The 27,384-nt window shown below is 46.9% G+C and overlaps 5 protein-coding genes across 54 annotated transcripts; 3 read left to right on the top strand and 2 right to left on the bottom strand.

Moving 5' to 3' along the window:
• The first annotated feature begins 588 nt into the window (after nucleotides 1-588).
• LOC111075608 (procathepsin L) lies at nucleotides 589-3,098 on the top strand. 3 transcript variants are annotated; one of them, XM_041594255.1, is made up of 4 exons: nucleotides 589-638; nucleotides 1,789-1,998; nucleotides 2,058-2,266; nucleotides 2,335-3,098. In XM_041594255.1, the coding sequence occupies exons 1-4, from the start codon at nucleotides 606-608 to the stop codon at nucleotides 3,038-3,040; spliced, it is 1,158 nt and encodes a 385-aa protein (XP_041450189.1). In that variant the 5' UTR covers nucleotides 589-605; the 3' UTR covers nucleotides 3,041-3,098. The 3 variants fall into 3 exon arrangements, with proteins under 3 accessions (XP_041450189.1, XP_041450190.1, XP_022224679.2); XM_041594256.1 differs by having other exon boundaries at nucleotides 619-666; XM_022368987.2 differs by lacking the exon at nucleotides 589-638 and adding an exon at nucleotides 1,468-1,549.
• A 414-nt stretch (nucleotides 3,099-3,512) lies between these two features.
• On the top strand, nucleotides 3,513-6,780 carry LOC111075613 (ras-GEF domain-containing family member 1B-B). Its single transcript, XM_022369040.2, has 6 exons — nucleotides 3,513-3,708; nucleotides 3,879-4,833; nucleotides 4,891-5,643; nucleotides 5,710-5,853; nucleotides 5,918-6,123; nucleotides 6,191-6,780. The coding sequence occupies exons 2-6, from the start codon at nucleotides 4,042-4,044 to the stop codon at nucleotides 6,438-6,440; spliced, it is 2,145 nt and encodes a 714-aa protein (XP_022224732.2). The 5' UTR covers nucleotides 3,513-3,708; nucleotides 3,879-4,041; the 3' UTR covers nucleotides 6,441-6,780.
• On the bottom strand, nucleotides 6,621-7,564 carry LOC111075614 (anaphase-promoting complex subunit 10). The gene is made up of 2 exons (XM_022369041.2): nucleotides 7,318-7,564; nucleotides 6,621-7,262 (listed from the first exon to the last, which is right to left on the bottom strand). Exons 1-2 carry the CDS (start codon nucleotides 7,454-7,456, stop codon nucleotides 6,814-6,816), a joined length of 588 nt encoding a protein of 195 aa, XP_022224733.1. The 5' UTR covers nucleotides 7,457-7,564; the 3' UTR covers nucleotides 6,621-6,813.
• A 40-nt stretch (nucleotides 7,565-7,604) lies between these two features.
• On the top strand, nucleotides 7,605-8,408 carry LOC111075616 (U3 small nucleolar ribonucleoprotein protein IMP3). Its single transcript, XM_022369042.2, has 3 exons — nucleotides 7,605-7,810; nucleotides 7,874-8,085; nucleotides 8,147-8,408. Exons 1-3 carry the CDS (start codon nucleotides 7,674-7,676, stop codon nucleotides 8,341-8,343), a joined length of 546 nt encoding a protein of 181 aa, XP_022224734.1. The 5' UTR covers nucleotides 7,605-7,673; the 3' UTR covers nucleotides 8,344-8,408.
• Nucleotides 8,409-8,769: 361 nt separating this feature from the next.
• LOC111075609 (patronin) lies at nucleotides 8,770-27,311 on the bottom strand. 48 transcript variants are annotated; one of them, XM_041594340.1, is made up of 25 exons: nucleotides 27,138-27,311; nucleotides 26,088-26,464; nucleotides 22,323-22,634; nucleotides 22,149-22,237; nucleotides 21,948-22,083; nucleotides 21,635-21,885; nucleotides 21,463-21,563; nucleotides 20,377-20,529; nucleotides 19,280-19,408; nucleotides 18,800-19,036; nucleotides 18,405-18,467; nucleotides 18,050-18,208; nucleotides 17,849-17,981; nucleotides 17,414-17,777; nucleotides 17,219-17,329; nucleotides 16,745-16,891; nucleotides 14,788-16,521; nucleotides 14,494-14,730; nucleotides 14,218-14,416; nucleotides 13,850-13,924; nucleotides 13,509-13,580; nucleotides 12,783-12,890; nucleotides 11,609-11,677; nucleotides 10,219-10,501; nucleotides 8,770-10,159 (listed from the first exon to the last, which is right to left on the bottom strand). In XM_041594340.1, exons 2-25 carry the CDS (start codon nucleotides 26,118-26,120, stop codon nucleotides 10,015-10,017), a joined length of 5,340 nt encoding a protein of 1,779 aa, XP_041450274.1. In that variant the 5' UTR covers nucleotides 26,121-26,464; nucleotides 27,138-27,311; the 3' UTR covers nucleotides 8,770-10,014. The 48 variants fall into 48 exon arrangements, with proteins under 48 accessions (XP_041450274.1, XP_041450277.1, XP_041450276.1 ...); XM_041594343.1 differs by having other exon boundaries at nucleotides 11,609-11,671; XM_041594342.1 differs by having other exon boundaries at nucleotides 14,788-16,518.
• Between the last annotated feature and the right edge of the window lie 73 nt (nucleotides 27,312-27,384).

Here is a 27,384-nt window from a genome sequence, read left to right as displayed (position 1 = left end):
GATTAACATTAAATTGTACCCACGCCTGTATTCACTGGTACTTATACCATACCATCCCATCCCATCCCATACCAATGCCAATGCCAATCAATCGAAGGCGAAGACGTAGCCGAAGACGAACCACGGCAAAGCATAACCCACTGATAAAGATCCACATGAATATTCATGGAATGGATTGTGTTGTGTTGTGTTGACACAATCAACTCAGGTCTCGTAGGTGTCGTAGGTGCAAACGGGTTTCCTCGGGGGAGTTCCCTCAAGGGAACCCAAATTAGAGTTGTCTTGGGGTGACTTCTGGGCAGCGCGGCCCGGGATCAGGTTAGAACCAGCTGGAGCTGTGTTTGCCGGCTACTTTAATTAGCACTCGGGCAGACTGTGTCTCCCCCACAGGCCCCCTTTAACGGGAGTGACATTAAATGTTAATGACTGGGCATCTGATTTATATATTTTGCATATTTTTGTACCCATACTGGCACGCAGAGATACGAGTTTTGTCTTTAAGTAGTAGCTCATCTAATTGAATTTGCATGATAGCGCCATATGCGCATCTGTCTCCAGACCGATCCGCCGGAGGCTATAAAAGCCGCAGTTTTGGGACCACGGACATGCCATTAGTGTTGGTCGATCGTCCGAGAAAGGTTTGTCGTTTGGTCGTTGTGTCGTTTGGTTGGTGTCATTGTAATCTTCTTCCTGGGGATCCATAAAGCGAACATAAACTTGTTTTCGATTGTTAAGTTTATTTCTGTCTCGTGGCTGCAAGTGCATTTTCGTCGCATCTGTCTCTCTCCAGATTGGATTATCTTGTGTGCAGTAATATTTAATTGCCTTGAACTTGGCAACCAGTTGTCGAGAGATCTTCCGGTTTTTCCAGTGCCGCCAAAGTTACCATACCCCCTGCTCTACCCCTGCCCCCGCCCTGCCATGATACGTGTATAAACATCGTTTAAAATCAACCTTATCTGGGCGATTAAGTGTGTTAATTAAAATCATGATTACGTTTTGGAAGCCGCATTCAAGTCAAAATCATTATGAGGATTGTAAAACAGCAAAGCGCCAACCGATAAAAGGCCTGACATTTAGGCCATAAATCGGAATGGCAAAGATAATACCAACATACGAGTATATTGACAGCAAACCAGTTTCAATCTAATTTTTCTTATACTTTTTTTTGTCGATTGTTTAATGAACGTAGAACGTAGGAGTTACCAAACCACTCCACTAGAACAGCTAAAACAGTTCACATGGCTTTAATTATAATTATAGCTACCAACTGCGAGTACGAGTACGAGATGTGGCGGAATCGGCAGCTTTTCGGTTTCTGTATAATCATTAAGTGAGCTGGACTTGGGATATACTTGGGTTCGTATTGTGCGCGTATGTGTGGTGGGGAGGGGAGGGGAGGGAGGTACGGGTGGGTGGGTAGCAAGGCTGACCAGTTTATTAGGCTTCAAATCTACATCTCATCTAATCGATTTGTGATGATAGCTATACGTATATAAGCTCCGACTAGAAAATATAACCAAAACATTTCTACTGATTGAGTGAACGGGTAAGGTTGGGTTCGGTTGGGTTCGGTTGGGCAAATGCAAATGCAAATCAGAATTACACACCCGAGAGATAATGACATAACTGACTGTTGATCAGCTAATAAGTATCATTTGTAATCAGACTTAATTGACAACCAACAGACAGACAGACAGACAGACAGACAGCGCAGAGATCTTCTGTATTTTCCCAATCAAATGGAATGCCATACGACTAGTAAAGTTCTATAAATCTTCGGCACAGATCACGATGAAGTTTCTGTTGGTGCTTCCGCTCTTTGCTGCCTTGGCTTCGGCCCAGTTTGGCGGATTTGGAGGTGGCTTGGGTGGCAACCGGCTGGGTGGAGCCCTTTCGAATGCGGCCAACAGGGTGCAGCAGGGAATCTCCAACATTGCCAGTCGACTGCCTTCCCCGCCACAGCTCACGAATGTGCAGAACTTTGGCGATTTCCTGGTAAGTCTTTCCCGGGAGAGAAAGAGAACTTTATATACTGAGATTACCATCTTCCACAGTCGCAGTCCGGCAAGAATTATCTGTCCGCTGCAGACAGGGCGCTGCACGAGGGCGTCTTTGCTGCACGCAAGAGTTTGGTGGATGCCGGCAACGATGCCTTTGCCAAGGGCACCTCCAGCTACCAGCTGGCCGTGAATGCCTTTGCGGATCTGACCAACTCGGAGTTCCTCTCGCAGCTCACTGGCCGCCGCAAATCCTCACAGGGAGAGTAAGTTCGTCCGTCAGAAGCTCGAATCGAATCTCTTTGCTTTATTTTATCCTTTTATCCTTTCACAGATCAAAGGCCACAGCCAACCGAAAGCTGGCCAGTGTGCCTGCAGGAGTAAGCATTCCCGAGTCCTTCGATTGGCGCCAGAAGGGCGGCGTTACTTCGGTGAAGTTCCAGGGCACTTGCGGGTCGTGCTGGGCCTTTGCCACCACGGGAGCCATTGAGGGTCATATCTTCCGGAAGACCGGCACCCTGCCGAATCTGTCCGAGCAGAATCTGGTCGATTGCGGCACCCTGGACTTTGGTCTGAGCGGGTGCGATGGCGGCTTCCAGGAGTACGCTCTGGCATTCATCAACGAGGAGCAGAAGGGCGTGTCCAAGGCCGATGGGTATCCGTACCTAGACAACAAGGACTCGTGCAAATACAGCAAAGCTCAGTCGGGTGCGCAGATCACCGGCTTCGCCACCATTCCGCCGAAGGACGAGACTCTCATGAAGAAGGTGATTGCCACTCTGGGTCCCCTGGCCTGCTCCCTGAACGGCCTCGAGAGTCTGCTGCTGTACAAGAGCGGCATCTACGCGGACGAAAAGTGCAACGAGGATGAGCCCAATCACTCGGTTCTGGTTGTGGGCTATGGCTCGGAGAAGGGACAGGATTACTGGATTGTCAAGAACTCGTGGGACAAGGTCTGGGGCGAGGAGGGCTACTTCCGCTTGCCACGCGGCAATAACTTCTGCGGCATTGCCCTCGAGTGCACCTACCCCGTAGTTTAGTTATTCTAAAATTAGTCACAGCTTGTAAACAGATTATTAAATAATAATAAAAAAAAAAAATTAGGAACTTCCCTTACTTATAACTCTATCAGCTGGGTACTTTAATTGAAATGGAACCCCCCTGTGGCATTCTTTGCAGATGTTTTTTTTACGATTTGAATGCGATTTTAACGTTTCTGTACAATTAATTACAATTGTTATCGAAAAAGTTTAGTTGATGTAACTAGCAACAGATGGCGCACTTGCGGCAGTAAAATAATGTTACCGCCAATCTCATACTTTGCAGCCAGATTGTATAAAATTGTTTCATCTATCTGATAAAAGGATATTTTCAGTTTTTAAAGTCCTAACTAGCTAGTAATATTAAACCGAATATCAAAATGAAGGAGTATCAACGCAGCTTGTCGCGCCTTCAGTATATTTACGGTATTTTATGAAAAATATGAGCATTTTTTCAGGGTCAGACGGTATATTTTGTCGATTAATCCGCGGTCACACTGATTCCTACTTTGACAACAATAATAAAAATTAATCAATTGGCGAAAATTTAACGATATTAAGAGTGACAGAGGAGAATTCATGCGCAAATCAAGGGTACTGCCATGAGAATGTCTGACGCCATGACTGTGCGTCAAATGGAAGGCCAACGAGCAGCATTTTTCCTGCAGGTGTGTGTGTGTCTGAGGCAGAATTCTGTTTTTTTGGACAGCGGGACCAGCGCCAGCCCACTTTTGAGAAAGTGGGCGTTGTCACCCGTTCGCAAATCCGTCCGACCGTGTCTCATGTGGTTTGTTGTATCCCAATGTGTATCCTAATGTCTTGGCCTTCCTTCTTCCAGAAATGTACTCGGTAGTGCATGTGCATAGAGTTTAATCCAAAGAGCCCCCCGCAGACAGGGTCATTTCGCATTTTTCCAACCAACCAAACAACTCACGCGCACAGCCAAAGTCAACCTCCTAATTGTCTGTACCCTCCTACCCGACTAACGACTAACCACCACTATGGACGAAGACATTATGAATGCTGTAGAATCTCTTTTCGGTAAGGACGTGAAGATTGTGGACTGCCAGACCTCGTCCTCCGTGCAGCAGGAGGAGGTGCTGCTGATCAACGGTGTGCCCGTCAAGTTGGATGGCATCCCGGCAGACGATGCGAGGGCCATCAAGGCCGCGCTGCTCGATGGCCAGATGCCGTCGGTGGAGCATCTGAATCAGCTGCTATTCCGCGCTGGCCTGGCTCAGCAGCCCATCGAGGTGGAAACGTCTCTGACAGTCAAGTCTTCCCTAACGACCACCGAGGAGGTGCTGGTCTCTCGCAACGGCCAGATCCTGGATGAACGCACCGTGGAGACCAAGGAGCACTTCAATCATCAGTCGCATCAAAAGGAAATCTGGCAGCCCGTTAAACAGCACTCGGCGCTGGCCCGGGCCACTCCCGAGAACGCACTCAAATATGGAATGAATTCGAATTCCACGCTGGCCTCGCAGGCCACCGACTCGGACGAACGTCCGGTCAACCCTCTGGGTCGTCAGCTGAATGAAACCTTCTCGAATGCATCGCTTATGTCATCCAGCTCGGCCATTACCGGCTCGGATCAGGTGATTGGCTCCGTTTCATCCACCACAGTTGGCGACAAGAGCTCGAATATAAGCAGCGGCGACTCTGGCCATGACGGCCTCTTTCACAGCGTCTCCATGAATACGCCCTGGTCGCTTCCCCGCGACACTCTGACAGACTCCATGTACTGCGACATTCCCAGCTCGGCAGATGAGGCAGATGCAGTCTCCATACTCGTAAGACTAGACCCGAACCCATATCCGTTATTGCTTTTCTAATCCGTTGCCTTGCAGAACACCCAGCTGCAAATCACAGAGCCATGCGACGTAGTAGCCGATGATTGCCAAACTCCGCCAGCTTACGCCAAAGACATGCCCAAGACCGGCCGCCTGGACTCGCTGGTCAGCCTGCTGACCAGCAGCCAGAACAAAGAAATTGAGTTCACATTTCTGGTTTGTGGCCGCCTGTTCCTGCCTCCGCAAGAGCTGCTTTCACGCATCGTCGAAAAGTGCAAAGCCAAACCAGATACGCTGCTCCGGCTGCTGAAGCAGTGGCTAAACATTTGTCCCAACGACTTTCGCAACGAGGCGCTGCTGCAGGAGTTGGACAAGCAGCGAAAAGACGTGGCCTTTGCTGCCTTTCTAGACGATATTTCTGAGGCACAGGACCAGCGTGAGTCGAGGGGACGCACACAACTGCAGTATCTGCTGGCCAAACAATCTTCGGGCAGTTCTCTGGGACGACAAAGCAGTATTAAGTCATTGAAACGCTTCGCCGCCAACGTCTACAAGACGGACAATGTGCTCAACAATTGCAGCAATCCCTTCGAATTGTCCCACCAACTGTATGCCATCGAATATGCCTATGTGTCGCAAATACGTCTGGAAGAATTTGTGGAAATGCTTGCCCAGGGCGAACTTAAGTCGTGTATTGCGCAGACCAAGGCAGGCACCTTGGGCTCCAATTGCATCAGCCGCGTAACCATCGGCAGCTACGTGCAGTGGTTTAATCAGTTGAGCTATCTAACTGCCACGGAAATACTGAAGGTGAGCCCTAAGGTGACATCATGCAATCAACTGTAAACCAAATTCAATTATCATTGTATCCAACAGATTGGCAAGAAGTCCCATCGTGCCCAAATGATTGACTTCTGGGTTGAGACCGCCCTGGAATGCTTCAACACGGGCAACTTCAACAGCCTGATGGCCATTCTAACGGCCCTCAACTTGGCTGCCATAGCTCGTCTCAAGAAAACTGTAGGTTTCTTTTTATATAGGACTGACTCTCTGACTAAAAAATAATGCAAAATCAATCTTTTAGTGGGCCAAAGTGCAGACGACAAAATTCGAGGGACTGGAACATCAAATGGATCCCAGCTCGAACTTCCTCAATTACCGATCGACCATGAAGGCAGCCGTCTGGCGCTCGGAGCGTGAGATGGCCAACAAAATTGAGCGTGCCATCATACCGTTCTTCTCGCTGTTCCTCAAGGACCTCCATGCCATAAACGAAAGCCACGAAACAAAGTGAGAATTGGAAGACTACTGCTGGTGACTACTGAAAAGAATTAATACATTTCCTTTTTGAATGCAGACTGGCCGACGGACACATTAACTTTGAGAAGTGCAGACTCTTTGGCACCCAATTGAGCAACTTTTCCAAGTGGCAGCGGCTGGACTGTCCCTACGAGCAGGTGCCAAGTGTGGTGGCCTATTTGCAGAAGGCGGAAGCCCTCTCGGAGAATCTGCTGATGAGGGCCTCCTACGAGTGCGAGCCGCCAGACAACGCCGACGAGAAGGATCATTACAAAACGCTGAAATCTACAAAGAAATCGAACACCTAAAGCATTAACGACAATCCGCGGGGCAAAGACAGATACCCGACGACAATGCAATTGCCTCGCACATCTTTTTGTTGGCATTTCCATGTGCACGTCAATTCACGTCAGCATTTGCAGCGCATCAACAGAAACCGTAACAATAATACTTTAACACAGCAATAGTAGTGGTTAATGTGTCTGTACTTAAGCTTAAACGATGGTATATTTAAATTGCAATTGATTTATGTATACAGTGATGGGCATTTAATTAGAAACACCAAAAATATGCATACAAAAGTACTAAAGTAACCTTTTAAAAGTTGCATTTTAGCAGTAAAATACACAAAAATACATAATTATAAAACCTCTAACTCGTCATGATTGGATTGGTTCTCCCTCAACGAATGGTGGCAAACTTCTGGAAATCCACAGTTCCGAACTTACCGAACAGCTCCAGGGGATAGTGTTTGCCCTCGACGGGGGCATGTATGCGAATCTGACGCATGTGGGTGTCCCGGCCGTTTTGATGATTCGAAATGACTGCGATTTGCAGCATGAATGTGCGTATGGACTTCACATTGCCGTCCTTGATGGGCACTTGCACCCAGCCGGTGGGCTCTGAAAGATCCATCACTTGCAACTCCTGCAGATCGTTGAAGTTAGTGCCCGATCGTATGGAGATGCGCGAGGGTGTGTAGCTCTCGTCCAGCTTGTAATCGGTGTAGATGTAGATCTGGCTGATGTTTGTCCGCTTATGGAATTGTATGTTGACCAGGTGCGGCAATTGTCCATCGGACTGCCAATAGGTGTCCATGATGTTGTCTCGCAACCGCTCCACGCCGAATCCTAAATAGCAGACATTACAGTGGGTGCAGCACAACATGAACGGAAAAGCACTTACCCGGCTTACAGGAAGACAGACTCCATACAGCTTGGGCGCCAACCTCCCGCACAAGTCCAAGTCTCTCCTCGGCCAGCGGGTCCTCATCGCTGGTTGTGGGTGGATTAATAGTTGTGTCCTCATCCATTGAGGATGTCATAATGAGCGCAGCTATCTTTAAGTCCTTGTATTTAGCCTTTTTTCCTATTTACTTTAGTTTGATTTGTTTTGTGTTTTGCATTCTACTCTCCTTTACAGCACTGCTTTTCGGCGCTCAAAACAGCTGTGACAAACAAACGCTGCGACCGCTTCCCAACACTAATCCATCGCACATGTTCGGCCATTGAATAAATAGAAGAGAAAAAAAAACAAACGAAATGGTGCGTAAACTCAAATTCCATGAGCAGAAACTGCTCAAGAAGGTGGACTTTATTACCTGGAAGGTGGACAATAGCGGCAAGGAGAACAAGATCCTGCGACGCTATCACATACAAAAGCGCGAGGACTATACAAAGTGAGTTTCCATGACTGCCTCTGCTTCGACACTGGATTCAATCAATTCTGTGTCCATTTGCAGGTACAATAAACTATCCAGGGAAATTCGGGAGCTGGCCGAGAAAATAGCCAAGCTAGATGCCGCACATCCTTTTAAGATCGAGTCAACTACGATGCTGTTGAACAAGCTGCATGCCATGGGCGTATCCAACGATGAATTAACCCTGGAGACAGCGGCCAAGACGTCGGCCAGTCACTTTTGCCGTCGCCGGCTGCCCGTCATCATGGTAAAGCGTAAGTGCTTTCCCATTAGAAACCATGTATTTTCTTTCATAAACATTTTCTGTGATTGCAGTGCGAATGTCGGAGAACCTGAAAAACGCCACAGACCTCATCGAGCACGGTCATGTTCGTGTGGGCCCCGAAATGGTCAAGGATCCTGCCTTCCTTGTCTCCAAAAATTTGGAAGATTTTGTAACATGGGTGGACGGCTCCAAGATTAAAGAGCACGTGCTGCGCTACAACGATATGCGGGATGATTTCCAAATGTAAAAGTGCACTAAGATTTACCTTTAAGATGGATATTTTTTAATAAATAATAGAATTATAAACCGACAGACAATGAAGCACACCAATGGCAATTTGTTAAATAATCATTTTCAATAACTTTATTACATTTCATATAATAATGTTTAGATCTCATTAATATTATTCATTAATATGGAGCCCAATCACGCCGAGGGCGTTACTGCGCGCCTACCCACCCATGCATTCATATACACTCGCCTCATGCGGACAGAATCAGAATCGTTCCCGTAATGGCGGTTCAAGGTTGAGTTGGTTATTCGCCCCCATCTATTAGGTTCGAACGCCTCTTAATAGTTTTCAGTTACAAAAAAGGTGCCTGGCTTCGAAATATTAATATCATTTAAAATCAAGAGTTTCCAGCAGAGTGACTGCCTGCATAAACTATAATACGGGGGCTTGCGTTGACAATCATCGATCGGTGGATCGGTGCATTTGTAAAACAGGGTGAGTGTGTGTTGGGGTTAAAGACTAGGGTGATGGTGAATGTGTAGGCGGGTGCCACCAACGGTTGAGCGGTCTAAAAGGTGCTCATCGGATGCGATTTCACAGAGTTAAAATCAAGTAAGTAGAGTCGATGGCAGTTGCCGAAGTCAATTCCCTGGCTGGTGCCGCAGTCGAGAAGGCCAGAGGTAACTAGCCCCAAAATTAAAGAGGAAAATGCATGTGCAGATCGACTAACTTAAGAGCTCTTCAAATGCATTGCATGGGCAACTTATGCGAAACTTTAGAGTCGGGGACTGACTGCTGACTTTGCGGGGAAATCTGAGGGGAAAATTCGCTTTCCGTCTGTAGCAATCAAAAGTCTATCATATTGTACAGATTGTAGATATCTTTAAATATTAGTTGTATTATTATTCCTTTTTAAATACGCATAAAAAGTAATTATTAATTAGTGTTAAAATAAATAGCTAGTGGCATTAAAATTAGAGTCGACTTTGGCTGCGGCCTCATTTTACACAATTCAGTTTCCGCCTGCCCAAGGCCAAGAAAAATTTCACATGATTAACTTCATAACAATATAAAATAATAAAACAAATTAATAAAAAGTGATTTTCTACATTTGTTCTTCCCCTCTGACAGACGTGCTGCACGAATATCCGGCACGAAAACTAACAAAAATACAATTATCCAAAGGGCTTCATAACATTCTTTTGGCTTGTGGTGTTGTCTGCTTTCTGCCCATTCCTTTCCATTCCATTTTTGTTCAGCGTTTTACATTTTACACGATTCTGCTTGGCTGCTTGCTTGCTGCTATTTCTGCTGCTTAAATTCTTAGGCGGATATATGTAGGTATATGCTTTTACATTGAAAATAAGTATTCAATCGCACATCGTTTACACACTACAAAATTTTCTGTAAATTCCAATTTCTTGATCCTCAAGCGTGTGCTATTAGTGGTTTAAACCGAGTGTCCCACCCCCCTCTATGCCATAACCCACGCCATAAATCCACCTCTCGTGAGCCATAAAAAGACCTCACATGGTTCGAGTTATAGTTCGTTAGGTTTCCATAGATGTCTTAATGCGCAATGTCGTAGAGTAGTTTTGTTCCGGCCAAACAGCGCCAAGCGCCCACTGGCACGGACTCCGCTCCGCCCCGCTCTGCTCCGCCCCGCTCTGCTCTGCTCCGTTGCACTTAGATCACAAGCGCCATGTCCTTTTTGCTGGGCAACTGCACCCGCTTGCCCTGCCACAGCGAGTTGTGTATTGTGAAGGCGTCAATGGTGACGGTCAGATGCTTGGTGTGCACTTGCGAGAAGCACTTGCCCCCTGAGTTGTATCTGCAAAAGGATTATCGAGTTAGTCGAGGCCACAGAGTGATGGATGCGCAGTTACTCACTTGAAGAACTTATCGAACATGACTTCGTCGACTTGACTAGGTCCGGTGCCGTACAGCTTTGTCACCTGATCCGACTCGGGCATGTAGCTGTAGAGGGCGCGGAACTGGCAGCCCGCATCGCGGAAGAGTACTAGGAAGTGTTTCGCCTCCGAGCGTGCTATCTTCTCGAGCACTTTCTGTTTGGCCTCACGGTTGACGGCGCCCGGAAAGACGCAGTATTCGACGGCATTCAGTATAATGCCGCGATTCGATTTGGCCGCTGGTTGCTTGTAGAGTTTTGGACCTGTCAATGCAAATCGCCTCAAGTTAGCGGAGGGGCAAGTCAAATCATGATTGTCATGGATTATCACTCTACTACTTGGAGGTGTCAATGGCAAGCTTTTTCTATATCTTAAATTTTTCTAATCATCTAATCATCGATATGCAGGCTACGTGCAATATGTGAGCTTAAACTTGGGCTCTAAAGTTAAGAGCAAAGCTACGATGGATACTTGGGAATAGTTAAACTTGAATGCAAAATTATAAAATAGATTAAAAATATATATTAAAAGAAATAACCTGCAGTTATATTGATGGGGGGATGTTGAATGTTGCCTAATTTAGTATCTTATGCAAATAATTCCAACAATTAATACGAACAAATAATAATAATAATAAACGTGTACATATTAGAAAAAAAAAAACAATAATAAAACTGCTTGCAGGATTGCTTAAATATTTTTTGTTTTTGTTTTGTTTTAATTGTGAAGCGGTTAATCGGTCCCATCTGGGGTTCGGTATTAGAAAGCTTTTTGGGTGTTGTGCTTCTCTACATTTATTGTTGTCACTGAGGGGAAAACATTTGTCGGCTCTCGTTTGGTTATCGAAAGTCGTGGATTTGACGGAACATGGGAGAGGAAAAACCAAGTATTGGACTCTACAGACTGTCGTCAGCCCTCTAGAACTCGTTTATCTATGTGGAACTCATATGTGAAATGTTGAGAAAAAATCATATGGTGGAGTGGACACAAGATGCATACGGACGCCAATTGAATGGTAAACGAATGGTAATGAACGAAATCAAACGAAAAATGATCAAATGAAAATCATATCATATAGTATGAGGCGTTTGGTATGTGGAGAGATGACCAAAAGGTGTATGGATTTGGTGGATGTGATTTGATTATATGCATAACTGAGGATTCTTTTGAAGTTGTTTTTTGTATGATATGGTTTTTCTTGTTGTTGTTGTTGTTGTAGTTTGTTGTAGACGAGAAATACAAACCCGAATATTCCATGTTAAAATTCGGAGTTAAAGAGAAATCGCTGGATCCATCATCAAATCCGCGACGTTTCGATATCAAACCTGGCGGCAAAGAGCCCGGTCCAGAGGGGGATGGCATATGCCTACCTGAAGCGCCCATTCCAGGCGAGGGTGCGCGCCTCGGCGGTGTGGCGCGTCCCAGTCCCGAATCTGTGTCTAACCGTCAAGCAAGAGGAGAGAGAGTCAATCAGCGGATCGGCCACATGCAGCACAGTACACAGATCAGAGAGCACCATAGGCGTGCGGCGTGCCGGGCCATCAATTCCATGCAGATGGTAGCCATTCGATGGATGGGATGCATTTGGTTGTTAGTCACCAGTCAGGAGCACGGCGATGGGTGGCGGGCGAGCGAGCGATCGAGCGATGATTTCGTTTTGAGTTGGTTAATAATTTGTTGCATTTTTTTGTTGTTGTTAATTTCAAGATTTGGTTTGTTTTTTTTTAGTCAAGGTTGATTTGAAAGAAAGAGAAATAAAAGAAGAGAATGTGTGCACAAAATTTAGTTAAGCCATTTCGTGGATCCTTCATTTAGAGATACTTAAAATTAGGAATCGAACAGGTCTATAGATGAGTGGAGTGTATGCAAATGCGTGTGTGTATGTGCAGGCGTATCTGTATGTGCATGAATGTGGAAGTTAGTTCACAAAATATGTACATTTGTATGCATGTATCTCACTTTTTCTCACAGCCAATCGCAAAAAATGGATTGAAATTGTATGCCCAGAACCTGTTGCGAATCAACCCTCTACCCGAAAAAACAGCTGAAGAACACAAGGGAAAAGCTTGAAGAGGGACCAGACAACCACCACCAACACCACCAAGCACCGCATCAATAGAAACCGAATTTTCGCAGTGGAAAAACTATGCAAAACGGAAGCAGAAATGTAATCAAATCAGGTAAGAATTAAAACCAATTAACCCAAAAGAAAAGATGACTTTAAAAATATCACAAATGATATATTAAAAATAAATACCAAAAGGAAAATGATTAAGGACAGGACTACTTATGTAAGTATGCAAAAATCTCACCACCAAAGAAATGATCAAAGTACAAGAACACAATTACAAGGTTTAACCAAAAATGAAACCACTAGAAAAATACTCAAAGTGAATAGAGAATAAGAAGCATACAGATAGATAGATAGATAGATAGATACAGATACGTAATGGGGGATAGAGTAGAGTAGAGTACAGAGTATAGAGTATATAAGGTGGAAAGAAAGCAGCTTGATTTGAGCTGTAGCTGTGGAACACTTCTTACCGCACAGATTCATTAGCGAATTGGACTTTCGGCCCCGGAAATTAAGTGTGCTCCCCTTAGCGACGGAGATACGCGACAGAGTGCGGCCCCGCTCGACGGCTGATGGCTCTGCAAGTAGGTCAGGTCGGACAGGGATATGCCGAGTGGTGCATCATTATACGGTTTCAACAAAAATATATGTACGCAATGGATGGGATGTCATATCACAAAATGGGGTACAAACAAAAATATCGTAAATCAAACTTAAATCCCTTCGACCCACCCAAAAACCAAAAACCATACACAATAAATATCAGCAGCCCCAACCAAGTTGAAGTGTAAATTGTAATGCTAAAACCCGCTTCCTCGGTCCACACTCAGCGCCCCGTGTGCAATCATTATTTGCTAAGTGTGCGGCGCGGTATCGGTTCGGTATCCTGGCATTAGTTGGCATTGCATTGGATAGTTAGTTAGTTGAGTTTGTGGATGCAGTTACGTTACTCAAATATAAGCTGGCGGTGGAGTGTGACTCCTTAGCGATAAATCAGTAAAAGTAATTAAATTAAAATTGAAGTAATCAAAACAGAAGCAACGCGGCGGGCATTCATTGATCGTTGCTATTATTTTGCGTGTTTGAATGCGATTTTTGGGGAAACTCAAAAGATTAACAATTAAACGAAACGAAAAAGAGCTCAATAATTGGGTGTGTGTTTGTTTGTTTGTGTGTATGTTGTACCCATCACCAACCTCTGGAAGTTTTATAGGATCCCCGTCGCCCAATCGGAGTTGAACTTGTACTGGGATAATCATCGGGGGACTCTGTGTGAACGAGATTAGTGGTTATACCTTATCAAATACATTATCAAGATTGTCCAAGATACATATCATAGTTAATTCTAAATTGGAGTGCGTGCAAATCAAATCGTCATCAAATCATCAAAGACCAGAACGGAATGCCCTTCTACCATTAAATATAAATCAACTTAAACACCTTAAACATGCCTACATTAACTTAAGAGATAAACAATGACAAATGATTGTATACAATGCGACAAAGAAGAATACAAACAAATAACAAGCAAAATTACCTTTTACTGTGAGGGAGTCTTGCGAGCCCCTGTAATAATCTCTTTTCATTGAATTTGAGCTTAGTTGACCGTAGCCTAAGCAAATTCAAAACGAAAACGAAAAACAAAAGGTTCAACAAATTAGCAAATGGGGCAAACAAGGATATTAACATAATCACGGCTAAATAAGGCGCTTTACGCAAATAAATCAATAGAAAATAAATCGTGTGATTTGGAGGCGGAAGGGAGGGTTCGGCAAGCCGAACACCAGCCAAAGAACTTGGTCCTTTGGCACAGAACTTGAGGGATCTTTGACTTGGTTGACAGTTGGCCAGCCAGAACAAGTGCAAGTTCTGCTTCCATTTCTGTTTCAGCAGCTTTCCTCTCACCAGTTAGATTCGAGCTGGAGCCCTTCTTGCCCCGACTAGAGATGCTCGAAGCCTCGCTGATGTCCACACTGGCATCGTCCACGTGGATGGTCTTGGGCCTGGGACGTGTGGTGCGCTGCTGCCGGAGTCGCGGATTCGTTGCAGTAGATGACTGTGGTTGCAGTTTAACATGCAGATCGGGCCGATCCAGGGTTTTACCCTATACAAAAGAACAAACGATACATGAGCAATGAATTGTTGGACTTTATATGTTGTATATTCTGTATGCCGGCTTACCTCTCGTTCGGCCTCTTCGATGGCTTTCTTGAGTCTGTGCTGTTCCAATATGGCCGCTCGTCGCGCCATTTGATCCTCCTTCTTGCGTGCGCGCTCCTCCTCCTTCTCGCGCTCCTTTTCCCGCTTCTGCGAGGCCTCGATCTCCTTGCGCGCCTTTGCCTCCTCCTGCTGCTGTCGCCGCTGCAGAGACAGCAGCATGATCTTCTCCTTTCGTCGCTCCATTTCATCCACAGACTCCTGCAATGGAACAGATTATTAGGCACCACTTATACAAATAGTGTAGCGTATTCTTACCGGATCTAGGTTGGTGGCATCGACTCCAATCACCAGCGCCTTGTTCTTGGCCGCCTCGGCACTGCTGTTGGTTTGCTGGAGTCGCGTGGGAGACATGGGCTGCTGCTGCTGCATTGGGTGTGGCTGTGGGTGTGGCTGTGGATCGTGGCCAAATGGATCCGAACCAGATACGCCCAGATGGCGTAGTTGGATGGGCGCCTCGTCCGTGTACTTGTTGTAGGTGGCATTGCCGGGCGATTTGACACTGTTTGAGTGGTTCAGGCCGTGGATGCTGTGTCTGTTGGCCCCTGCTGACTTGTGGCCATCCTCGCTGCCATTGTTGTTGATGTTGTTGTTGTTGTGCAGTTGACTTAGGGACTCCCGTTTGAGCAGAGTCTGGTGGTCCACGCTGTCCCTGTCCCGACTGCTGGTGCCGCTGCTGCCCAACGGCAGGGCCTCCTTCTTGGGCGAGCGCTTGGCGCGCAACGGCGGCTTTGGCCGCTTGGGCTGGTCGTCGTCGAAGGAGATGTAGAAGCCCTTCTCTGCGGGCTGATCCTCGCTGTCGCGCGGGTCCTGGAAACTGTTCGCCTGGATGGAGGGGCGCGAGGGCGAGGGTATGCGGTAGGTGAGATTGCCGCTGGTTATGTTCAACTTGTTGGAAATCATCTCCCCGCTGTCGTAGTCCTCCGAACTGCTGCCCCTTCCACTGTGTCCGTGCCCCTGCAGACGCTGCTGCTGTTGCTGCTGCTGCTGGTGGTGATGTTGCTGCTGCTGCTGCTGCTGAAGCACAAAGTCCGAGATGCGCGTCGACTGCATGGACTCGATGATGTTGCGCTCCAGCTCGTCCACATCCTCCTCGTCGCCAATGAAGCAGATGCTCTGCGGTGCCATCATGTCCTCCTGCTGCATGGGCATCGGCATGGCCATGCCCATTGTCTGCGGCTGGTGCTGAGACTTGGGCGAGCGATTGTCGCGCAGATTGGTCAGCGACTGCTGCCTCTGCACCCCGTTGGCACCCCCACCCAACTGGCGCTGCGAGTGCTGCGGCGAGGCCTGCACCTGGAACAAATGCTGGAGCTCGCCTCCGCCGCCGCCACTGCCTCCAGCACCGCCTCCACCGTTCTGGTGCAGCATAAAACTGCCCTGGGCCGCTGCTCCCGCGCTGGAGGGAGGCCTGTTCATCCAGGTCTGCTGGGGCTTCTTCTGCTGCTGCTGCTGCTGGTGCTGCTGCGTCTGCCACGCATTCACATCCACCATGGGCTGTATCTGCTGCTGCTGCTCGTAGGCGGCGGCGGCTGCCGAGTGCGCCCAAGTGCGTCGCTGGGGATGGACCTGCGGCTGTGGCGAGGACTCGTGCAGGTAGAAATGGTTCGTGGGCTGGCCATAGTCATCGAAGACCACACTGCTCCTGTACTGCGGAGGGGCAGCCGCTCCGTAGTGCGGCGAGTGGTTGTTGTAGGGCGCTCCGTTGTCGCTGTAGATGCTCTGCGGCTGGTAGTGGGAGGGCTGCGGCGGCGACATGTACTGGCCATGCTCGTTGACGAACTGCATCGGCTGGGGCATGGCCATGGGCTGTGGCAGCTGCTGCTGCTGCTGGTAGGGATCGCGGCTGGGCGGACGGGAGCTGTACGCACTGACTGGGGCATTGTAGGCCTGCGGAAGATGCGGCGATGAGCCAAAGCTTTGCTGCATGGGTCGCTGCTGCTGCTGGTAGTGGTGGTCAGCCAGGTGCTGCTGCGACCCGTAGGTTTGCTGCTGCAGGATGATGCAGTTAGTGGGGTGGCAGGATGGTAGGATGGCAGCGTAACCGGAACGAGAACAGAGAACAAAATGTGTTAGTCGACAGGCAGCAGAGGGATGTTACCGGGGCAGGTTACAGCCTCCTCCTAGCTAATGGGCGATGCTACGACGGGAGGCGGATGTGGGTTGTGTGTGGCTGGAGCGGGGCATGGACGAATTGTATGGATGGATGCTTTACCTGGTTCAGCATGTTGGCTATCTGCTGGGCCTGCAGGAGCTGCTGCGCCTGCAGATGCTGGGCCTGCATTTGGCTCTGCTGCGTGGCCAGGCGGTGGATATCCTGCTGGATATCCTGCAGATTCATGTTCATGATGGCGATGCTTTGCTGCACGTTCCACATCCATTCCGCGGCCGTTTTGTTAATTGTTCGGTGTGGTTCAGTGGGTGCGGGTTAGTGGTGGGCGTTGTGGACGTTGTGGGTGTGGTCGTGTGAGTGTTTCAGTGTTTGTTGTGTGTGTGTGTGTGTGTGTGTGTGAGTATTTTGGAATGTTGAAGCAGGCACACAGACACAGACAAAGAGAATGGCAGAAAGTGGCGGAAAAGAGAGACACACAGGCGTTAGACATTAATATTTTGATTGCACGGGGTAGCACGAGTTAGAGGACGGTTGAGGGGGGCAAGGGGAATGGTTATGGCCACAGTTAATGATTACCTCACCCACCTGGTACTTGTCCAAGTCAACGGGATCCATGTCCGGTGTTCGCTTCGACTCATTGCTCATTGTCTCCCACTTCATTACTTCTGGACATGACTCCAGATCCTCCTGGTCATAATACAAATATATTTACATTAAAGCATTAAGCATTAAGCAGCAGCCCCCATAGACGACATTCGAGTCGGGGCCTACCTTCTCCTGGTGCCTGAGCAGTGCCATTTCGATCTTCCGCTTGTCCTGCTCAATGCGTCGCCGCTTCTCCTCCAGCTTCATGCGTATGGTGGACAGCTTGGAGGCGTTCTCCAGCGAGCGCATATCCTCATCGCCCACATCCAGCTGCCAGGCTGCTGGGCTCGCTGGCATGCTGCTGGTGGAGGATTTACGCACTGGTGTGCTCTCCGGATCGTAGGCACTGGAGCGGGCATCGTTGTAGCTGTCCGCCACGCTGTTGCTGTAGTCTTTGTCGCTGGAATGTTGCTTGTTCCGTGCCTGCGGCAAGGGGCTGCTCGCATTCGATAGATTGTGAGCCGACACCGTGGGCACATTGTCGACACTACTAAGAGAATATAGAGAGAGAGAGAGTTGCATAAGTATATAAATAAATAATTATTTATAATGGTAGCCCACCTCGCCTGCCGACGCATTGAATACTTCTCCGTCTCGCGGTCCTGCTTCTCCGAGCCCGAATCCGTGTCGTAGCCAAGCTGCAGCGTGCCCCGGGCATCGGCAATGGAGGAGCGCACAGCCACAGCGGGTTCAGCTGAAAGGGAATCAATCGATCGTTCAGTTATTGGTGTGCTTGGAGCAACACTTCTTAATTGCACCCACCTATGCTGGTGTTGGACAACTTCCGCTCCCTCTCCCTGTCTCGATCTCGTTCGCGATCGAATCGCCCCCCGAGTGTGTTTATCTGATCCTGGGAGCCGCCAAAATTCTCGATGGTCAGCTGGGAGTCCTCGCTGGAGGAGTTCCTGCGCGAGCGACGCCCTGAAATTGGCATTCAGCAGAGGATTAGTTTGCTTCTAGAAGTTCGCTCCCAACGCTGATGGGTGTAGGAGGGGGACAGAGTAGAAGGGCAACGTAAGGATAATGGATGAACACAAACTAAATGACATTCAACTGAACTATGAAGAAGCACTACTACGACTATCGACAGTGGCTAATGTTTTGTTGTTGCTCATACCTGCAAAGCTTGGCCGGCGGCTCTGTTCCCAGTTACTTGGTCGACCCGCAGCGACAAAATCGCCTTGAGAGCACAAATTAAACAAATATAAATTCCAAATTAAATCAAAATGTGTAAAATAAACGCAAATTAATCAACGTTAGTCAATAAACTTAAGTGAAATAAAGCGTAGGTGAGGCTTGTATGTGGCCCTAAAGAGAGAGAGAGAGAGTGGGAATCAAGGAATTAAGGCCTGCAAATCGTTGAATTTCTTGAGCTTTGGCAAGCGTGGCCAGATTTCAAGCCAGATTAAATCTCTCATAAAAGTTAATCATTAGTTTAGTGGCCACATACAAGACTCGTAAAAAAAAAAAAATAAAAAAAAAACTGAAGTGAACTGAAGCGGGCAAGCAAACCTCTCTCATCCGCCTTGGACTCGACATTTGTCTTTTCTTTAGCCTGACGCAAGCGAGCCGGAACCAAGGGCTCCTGCTGCTGCTGTTGCTGCTGAAGCTGAAGCTGTAGCTGCGACTGTTGCTGCTGGTGGATCTGTTGCTGATGGTGGTGGTGTTGCTGCTGTTGCTGCTGCTGCTGCTGCTGCGAGTGCATGGATGAGAGTGTGGTGATGCCACGCGACTTGTGCACGACGAAGGCTGCACAATTGCACATTCGAGATGAGGAGCGGGGCAGGCAGGCGGTGGCAGTGAGCATGTGTGGGTTTCGGTTTTGAAGGGACGGGGATAGAAAAAGAAAAAAATTAAAAATTTAAATTAGAATTTCAAACAAATATAAATGGTGGAAACAGAGAGAGATTGAGGCAAATCTTTCTGTATTTTTCTGTAGTGCATTTTAAACGAAAAAGGAAATAGAAATATAAATAATAATAAATAAATTACCTTCGCCTTGATTACCATCGAAATGATTCGAATTTGTTTGAACAACCGTCTGTTGCTGTTGCTGTTGGTATTCGTTTGGCGGGGTGGATCTACGATTTAAGCCGCCGCTGAATGAATTCGAGTGCGGAACTAAAAAAAACACCAACAAAAATGTATACAAAAAAAGAAGAAATAAATAAATAAACAAATAAATAATTTGTTCAGCTTTCCAGTTGAACAATGAAAACAACAGGTAAATGAACCTGCATATTTCCCATTGGGGGTTGCGTTAAAAAGCGAGCAAAAGCATACACATGTGTGAATTTCAGTCCTTGAATGATATGGGAATATTCCCCCCAAATGAACCCCAACCAGGGGCAGTCCAGTAATTATGTATCAATTTGGGAGCAGTCCAACAACAACAACAACCACAGAAATACCCTTATCAGCGAAACTTCAGTCGATCAATATGTTTCATCATGCACATGACATGTATGCTGTTTTTTTTTTTTTTTTGCGATTCCTTGTGCAAAATTCGCCTGCGCCGCGTTATGCGGGAGTTTTGATAGCAGGGATGTCCCTAATCAATAGAATATATCCCCAGTATTAAAACTTTACTACATATTTGTTTTTATTTCTACAGCTCAACTGTGTTACGTATTTCTTGTCTACAGTATGAAAGATGTTTCTGTCAGTCCAAGTGCACAGTGAATAAAATATGCCTTATACATGTATCAAGACTTCTACAGATTGTTCAGATGACTTTGTGCTCTCATTACAGACACACTAATGATGCGTCAGTTGAAGTGTGCAGCTTATGGTGGCAAGACAATGAGGTGCACCTTAGATCTTATGCTACATTTAAATGGTATGTAGTTATATTAATTTCTGGTGGCGGGGGAAAACATCGAGAAACGATCAATGGAAGCAAACAAACAAACGAACGAACGAACGAACAAACAAACAGAATGTGTGGGGCAGCAGAACAAGCAAACAAACAAACAACAAACAAATGGAAACAAGACATTCATGAAAAACCAGAGGGGGGATATAAGGATTTTGGAGTACACAGAAAATGCTCGCAAAAAGGTTGATTTGATTGAAAATTTGAAGTAAACCTTGAAATGGCGGCCGATTCGAGGGCGAGCCAACGGGCGGCTGGTCAAAATCGCTGCGGAGATCGGGTATGGGCGTAACAGGCTGCATTGTGAGGCCCCGTCTGTGGCAGATTCCGTGCTCATTGGCGCCCAAGGTGCGCCTGGCGATGACATCTACGGTGGGTGGAGTGGCGTCGGGTGGAGCAGAAAGGGTGGAGATCGAGAAATACATTGCATGTGGCACGTTGCACGTTGTACATATGTGTGTGTGTGTTGTAAGTATGTGTGTGTGTGTGTGTGGTTAGGACCCAAGTTATCGGTAGATTGTATTGCGGTTTACAAGTGGCAAGAGAGGAAGCGTTTTTGTTGTTGTTTTGTTGCACATAAACAAAGAAAGAGAATCAAGTACAGAAGATTGTTTGATTGTCATTAATGCTGTTCGATTTTTGGGGTGTGGGATATACATAAGTACATTTATCCACGGCTGCCACTTTGTTTGGTTTTGAGTGGCAAGTGGCAGCCGTTGATATTTCACTACGATTTTTGCATTGATTTCTAAATGGTTAATGATGAGAATTATTGAGTATTATGATGCGATAATTTCTGGGTGGATACTTTTGTGGTTTCTAGAATTTCCAGTGCGGCTGCCGCTGCGGCGGATGGTGATTGCGGAACCGCAGAAAGAGAGAATTTTTGCTGTAATTTGTTTGGTTTTTCAAATAGATCTCTTCCCCCTAACAGGTGGAATAAATACACCTTGTGGTGGATCTTCAGCTTGGACTCGATTGTGGTTCAATCATTTGTGGTGGGAATGCTACGAGCTGTGAAGTGTTTCCTCCTTGTCTTCAACTCTTTCGAAATTCAGGGGGCATATAAAACTTATGGCAAATCATAGATAAACGAAGACAAAACAAAAGGCAAACAAAGAAGAGCGAAGGATATACGGATATGTACTGTCAGAAGAACAGACAAGAAGGCATGCCCCGGACTGATACTGAATTATACATAAGGCAGGCCAATCTTTGGACGGGGAAGGGGGATCAGGGTAGATGCGATGCGGTGCAGCGTTTTGGGATAGGTAGAATCGATAAAGGCCTCTCCACTTACCCTGACCATCCATGCCGGGATAGCAGACACACTTGGCCGGATGTATCTCGAACAGATTGAACAGGTCCGTGAGCAGCAGAACCAGATTCAGTTTCATCGAACTGCAAGACACAAAATATTAGATTAAATATCGATTGCCATTCTTAGCAGAGATGGTTGGTAGGTACGGTACCCTCTCATGAAGGTAACATCCTCGGGCGTCATGTGGAACACGCCATATGGCAGATGCTTCTGTGAGAAATTGCCCACGAGCAGGATATTGTGTATGGAGTCCTCGACAGCGGGCAGATAGTTGATGCGCACACTCGTCCAGGGCACCACCTTGGGGCAGTAGTAGGCGATGAGCAGCGCCAGGCAGATGCCATCGCACAGATCCTGAAAGTCCCTCACTGGCGGTATGTCCGGCGTCTGCAGACGCGAGCCCTGCAAAACGAAATTCCAGTCACTGTCCCCCTCAATGAAGAAGCAGAAGAGCGGCCACTTACATTCTCATCTGGCATCCCTGTCTCCACCTCCTTGATGATGCGCTTCTTCAGAGCGGCGCAGGCATGCGAAATCCAAGCCAGCAGAGCTTGCTCATACGTTTGGCCTTGAGGCGTCTGGTAATTGCTGCCCGATATTCTGAAAGTCACAAAAACGTTAGTCAGGAGCCGGAAGCCAGGTGAGTGTTTCATGTTGGCGCTCACCTTCTGATGGCCGACATGATGCGGTCACCCGATGATATCTCCTTGGCATATAAAACCATTAGCGATTCTATCACAGACATGTGGGCGTTCTGGAAAAGAGAAAGAGGGAGGCATTAGACATTAGACATGATATGGGAGGTTCTTTCAGGGGGTTCAGGGTATTTCGGTACTCACAATTCTCAACGGATTCGTTTGAATTAATACCGTTTCGGTAATGGGCATGTCCGAGGACTCGGCAACCGGCACACCTTTGCGCGCTAGCGTCTGTATTATTGACCAGTGATTCAAGCTTTGGTAGTTGGGATCTGAGTACAGATTGGACAACGTCTGGCAGTAGAGCGTGGCGTTGCCCAGCTCCACAATGATCTGGGGCTTGAGGCGCTCCTGATTCTCATGGTCGCGATAGAAGGGCTCCTTCAGGTTGTCCGGCACGCGATTGTTGAAGGCCTTCGAGAGCAGCCACTTGACGGAAGCACGTTGACGAGCCTGTTGCAACGATGGGGAACAAACGGTGTGTAAGTAAGTGTATGAAATATTATGTGAAATAATGTGAGAACAAAGTTGGTCAGTCATTCCGTCAGTCAGGTTTCCCCGCCCACCAATCTCCGGCTGGGCGGGCACCTCTGGGCCCCAGGCTCCGTTCCCAAAGCCAAGGCCAAGTTGTGCCGCTGTAATCAATGCATTATAACTGCATCTTCTGTGTATGGAATGACGCCGCTCTGCCTGGCAATTAACTAGCGCACTCTTAAGTGCCTTTTGTATCTATAGCTCTGCCTGTTGCTGTTGCTGCGGCTGCGGCTGCAACAGTATCTGTATCTGTGTCTGTGTGAAGCCATGCGTACAATCTTCAATATGAGTTCGATAAACCCGCTCGCGTTTGGCTTGGCGTGCGCCGACAGTCGACCGCCTCCTCATTCCCCTTGTTCCTATTGTTTTGGGGAAAGGAATGCCTGCTGCTGTTGCTGCTGCTTGCTTGGCTGAATGGATGATGATGGTCACTCAGCATGAAAGACGCCCCATCTTGTCCAGCCAGTCTTGCTCGTGGTCTTCTCTTCTCTTCTCTCCTCTTTTCTTTTCTTTTCTTTTTTTTCTGCCTTTTTCCCTGCTCCGTTTTTAGAACCATCTCAAGTGCTGCTGCAGTGCTTCTCGCCAGCCAAAACCAGCCATTCCATTTCTGGTTGCACTCATAATCATAATTTTTGCTATTGCACAAAGGAGAACTCCATTCCGAGCGGACTGGCCGGCCGGCCAGCCGGACGCCTCTTCTGGCTCTAATTGAAACTGGGACTGGGCGGGGATGCCAGAAGGCAATCGAAAATGAGTTCTCAAGAGGGAAACTGTCACAGATTCAGACCGAACGAACAAGTTGTTCGAATGCGAGGGAAATACATAAGTAAAAGAATGTCTCAATTTGTGTTATCTCTCTGGGTAAATACATATGTATGGGACATATGTCCGCTTGTCTTGCACTGATAAGAATCGTGTGTAATTTGATTTAATTTTTTATTTTTAATTTTTCGGCAGGGGAAACCTATCGCCTTATCGCAGTAGGGAGGGAATCCTCACTTGAGGCTCGGGAATTATGACAGTGTAAATATAGAACTACAGAGTGGAGAAAACAAGCATAGATTATTCTTGGTTACAGATAACGAATTGATAAAACTAAATATGTACAGTGCGTTTCGTTGAGTGTAAGGCCCAAACAGTAAGTCCGGACGACAAAGCGATCGTTCCTCTGCAGGTAATAGGAGATTGTTGATTGAGTTTAGCAACAAATAAATAAAATAACGACCTATAATGATTGCCAACGATAGCCAAATAGCCTAAATATAAAATATTACACTTTTGTATCCCACTGTATGTACGAGTATTACCTTCAGTTCTCCTTAAACATTCAATTTTATCTTTGTCATTCCATAAATCTGAAACGGGTTCTCCCTGAAAAGAGTTCGCCATGAATGAAGTCATCAATAACTGTGTCAGCAAACCATTCTGCTTGGCAGTTGGCCGTCGAAGCATTCTTTTGCAGACCATTTAAGAGTCGGCAAATGTTTTGTCTCAATAGTTTGGTTTGCTTGGACTGGATTAAAAGCTCTTTACAAAATAACAAAAATTCCATGAAATGGCGGTGGGGAGGGGGTTCCATTGGAACATTGCATTTTGATAGGCCACGATATATTGGCGTAGGTCGTAGACCGTCCAGCTATGCGAATTGGTCAACAGGTGGAGGGAAAACCAGTTTAGTCTGCCTGGCAGGCAAGAGCCCCTCTGTGCACGCTCTTACCCCCTCCCAGACGCGAAAAACTGTCCAAAGCATAATTTGAATGGGCAACGAAACGGAAAAACTCTGGCTGCACTTTCCAGATCCATTGTAAAAAGATGCGGATGGGGATGAGGCTGGGGATGGATGGATGGTAGCTGAAACTCAAATTTCAAAAAGGCCAGCGTAAAAAATTCGAAGAAAAATTATAATAAATGTCTGGTGGTGGTTTAGACGCCCACACCATTGGGATGATCCATGAGAGATGGGATGGAATGGGATGGCAGAATATACATATACATATGTACAATGTGTCTGCATTTATTTTTCGGAGCATACGTATCTATCCTCCATCTTCCATATGTTTGTAATAAAGTTGTTGGTCGCATTTTTTCGTTCTTTTTGTTTTAAATGTCACAAATTGAAATGGTGGGGTTTATGATTTCATTATCTCGCATTTGCTATTTGTTTTTGGCATTCCACATAGCCGATAGCTACAACAGAGAGAGAAGCGAATAGTAAAGCAAGCGGCACAGAGAGCGGTCTCGGGTCTTACTGGGTTTAAACTTGATCTGTTGTTTCGGCTTCAGTTTTGAGGCGATTATAATGCGTTAATTGCTTGGTGGAACTGTAGAACAGAGGCAAACAGCCAGTGGCTTGCCCAGTCGATAATCTGCGTCAACTTTCTACCCAGGGAGTTGGCCACAAAGAAGAAAAATGGTTCTATTTGGAGCTCCCCAAAATATTGTGAGCACACACGCAAGTGTGCCCCAACCTCGGCTAGCGGTCCCCGTCTCTCTCTCTCTCGTTCTCCCTTTCGCATGCGTAAGCCGTTTTTTTTTTGTATTTAGCGATTAGGTCATGCAACAGCAGCTACCACGGACGAACAGAGAAAGAGAGGCAAAGAGAGGAAAACGATAACAAAGGTTCCATTTTCCGGCTTCAAAATCAATTTTCAGTTGTTGCAGTTTGCATGAATGGAAGTTTCTTTTGTTTGATTCCGAAGTTCAAACAGCTCCCCATTCTCGAAAACCTGGTCCAGTCCCAAAACAGCAATTGTTGTTTGCATTGGGATTCTACGATAAGAGCATTTCCGACTATTGGATACTCTACATTCTAACTGGATGATGATCTATCTAGTTGGAATGCAACAGGCGGCGGGAGAGCTCGGAAAAACAATACAAATAACGGAAATTCTGACTACAGATCGGAATGAAATTTTACTCTCTGGCGGATTACATCTTCAAAACTGTGAATACAATATACCCTCTCCTTTATTAGTGGCGGATATCAAAACCAGTCAAATGTTAAGTAGGTGTCGGTCGCATATTAAAACGCTCGCCTCACGGAGCGAGCGGACAAGTGGGAGCGGCAACGGAGACGGCGGCGACTCGCATTACCTCACTCAGCGCACCATTTTGGCAAAGAGAGTAGGTGGGAAGTGAAGTAAACCCTGCTCTCCACCGCCACTCCACTCCGCTACGCTCAGCCAACGTCGGAATGTTAATGAGCGACGCGATATTTAGTTTGTGTTTCTTCGCGTATGAGCATATTTTTATTAGTAACTATACACACACACACACACACACACAGAGAGACACTGTCAAGCAGTCACACACAGTCGCCCAAACGCCCTGGCTAGGCGGGGGCTTAGAGTAAAGGCTAAAAATATGTTTAACCTGTCGTATTTCCTGTGATTCGGCGGCATCCATGCTGACGGTTATACGCTGCTGCTGTTGGATGCGGCAACGACTGCAGCTGCTGCTGCTACAGCAGATGAGGGGAGATGACGGTGCAACAACCCGAGTCTACGAAATTTTCTCTGCGCGGCGGGCAAAACGGATGACACTCCGGCTGGCTGTCCGACGCCCAGTCTCCGATGCACTTGGCACTTCACTGTGCTCTCTCTCTCCCTCTCTCACACACACTCTGCGTCTCTCTCCACGCGCTTTTCCTTTTGTTATTTTCCACACTTTCCTATTACGCTGTCGTCGCTGCTGTGTTGTGTTTTCCTTTTGGTGGGACGACGCCTCTCTTTCGGAATTTTCACTTCAGCCTAGACAGCAAAAAACACAACGGAATAATTTGATTGGCATTTTAGCAACTGCATTTGAGATGAGGATTAATTGCGCACACGCATTGGCAGCAGCAAGAGGCAGGCGGGCAGCAAACGATTTATTTAAGCAGCCGAAGACGGTGGAAAACTAGCAAAAGAAAAATGTGAATCATTCAGTGGGGCGCACTAGGCAGTGGGCGTCAGTGCGCGGGCCCAAGGGGGCAGGGTTTGCCTTGCTCCACTGTGCAGCAAAATGAAGCGGTGGGGGCCCATAACAGACTGTAAGACCTTACAGTCGACTGTTGTCGGAGTTGCGACGGTTTAAGATGCTGCATCAGCTGTTGCAATTTAGGTGCATAGGTGACACCCAGACGCACTTTTCGGCCCGCTGCCAACGCGGTTCGATTAGTTAGTGTATAATTATCGCGGTGGCTTTTGCAGTTTTTTGCAATTTGCTGGTTTTCCTGCCTCTGCCGACAGGAATAAATGAAAACATTTTTCTTTTGCTTGCTGTTGTTGTTCGTCTTGCTGTTTGCCTCTCTTTCGTGCGCGATACGCTGCCAATACTGGTGCGGAGCACTGTTACTGTTATGCTCTTCGCTCTCATTGGAGGGCACGGCGTATGGGGCGAATGATGACCGAAAAAGCTGTGTATGTGTGTGTGGCTACGCACATTTTTGCCTGATTCCGCACTGATTTATATTCTCTATGACACTCATATGCATTTCACACGATTCGCGCTCACTTTCACTGCATAAATAACTATGTTTAATACTATAATTTAGCTTTAAATTAATAAAATCGCGAACAACTACCAGCTTCTTTACAAATTTTCTCTAACTGGCAGTGCTGGACAATGCCAGAGCATAACAGTATGTAGCGCGCACTATTTCGTCTGTTAAACATTATCGATACACACT

The sequence above is a fragment of the Drosophila obscura genome, unplaced genomic scaffold, assembly GCF_018151105.1.
Source record: "Drosophila obscura isolate BZ-5 IFL unplaced genomic scaffold, ASM1815110v1 contig_25, whole genome shotgun sequence".
NCBI classification, from domain to species: domain Eukaryota; kingdom Metazoa; phylum Arthropoda; class Insecta; order Diptera; family Drosophilidae; genus Drosophila; species Drosophila obscura.
This window is presented reverse-complemented; position numbering and strand designations above follow the sequence as displayed.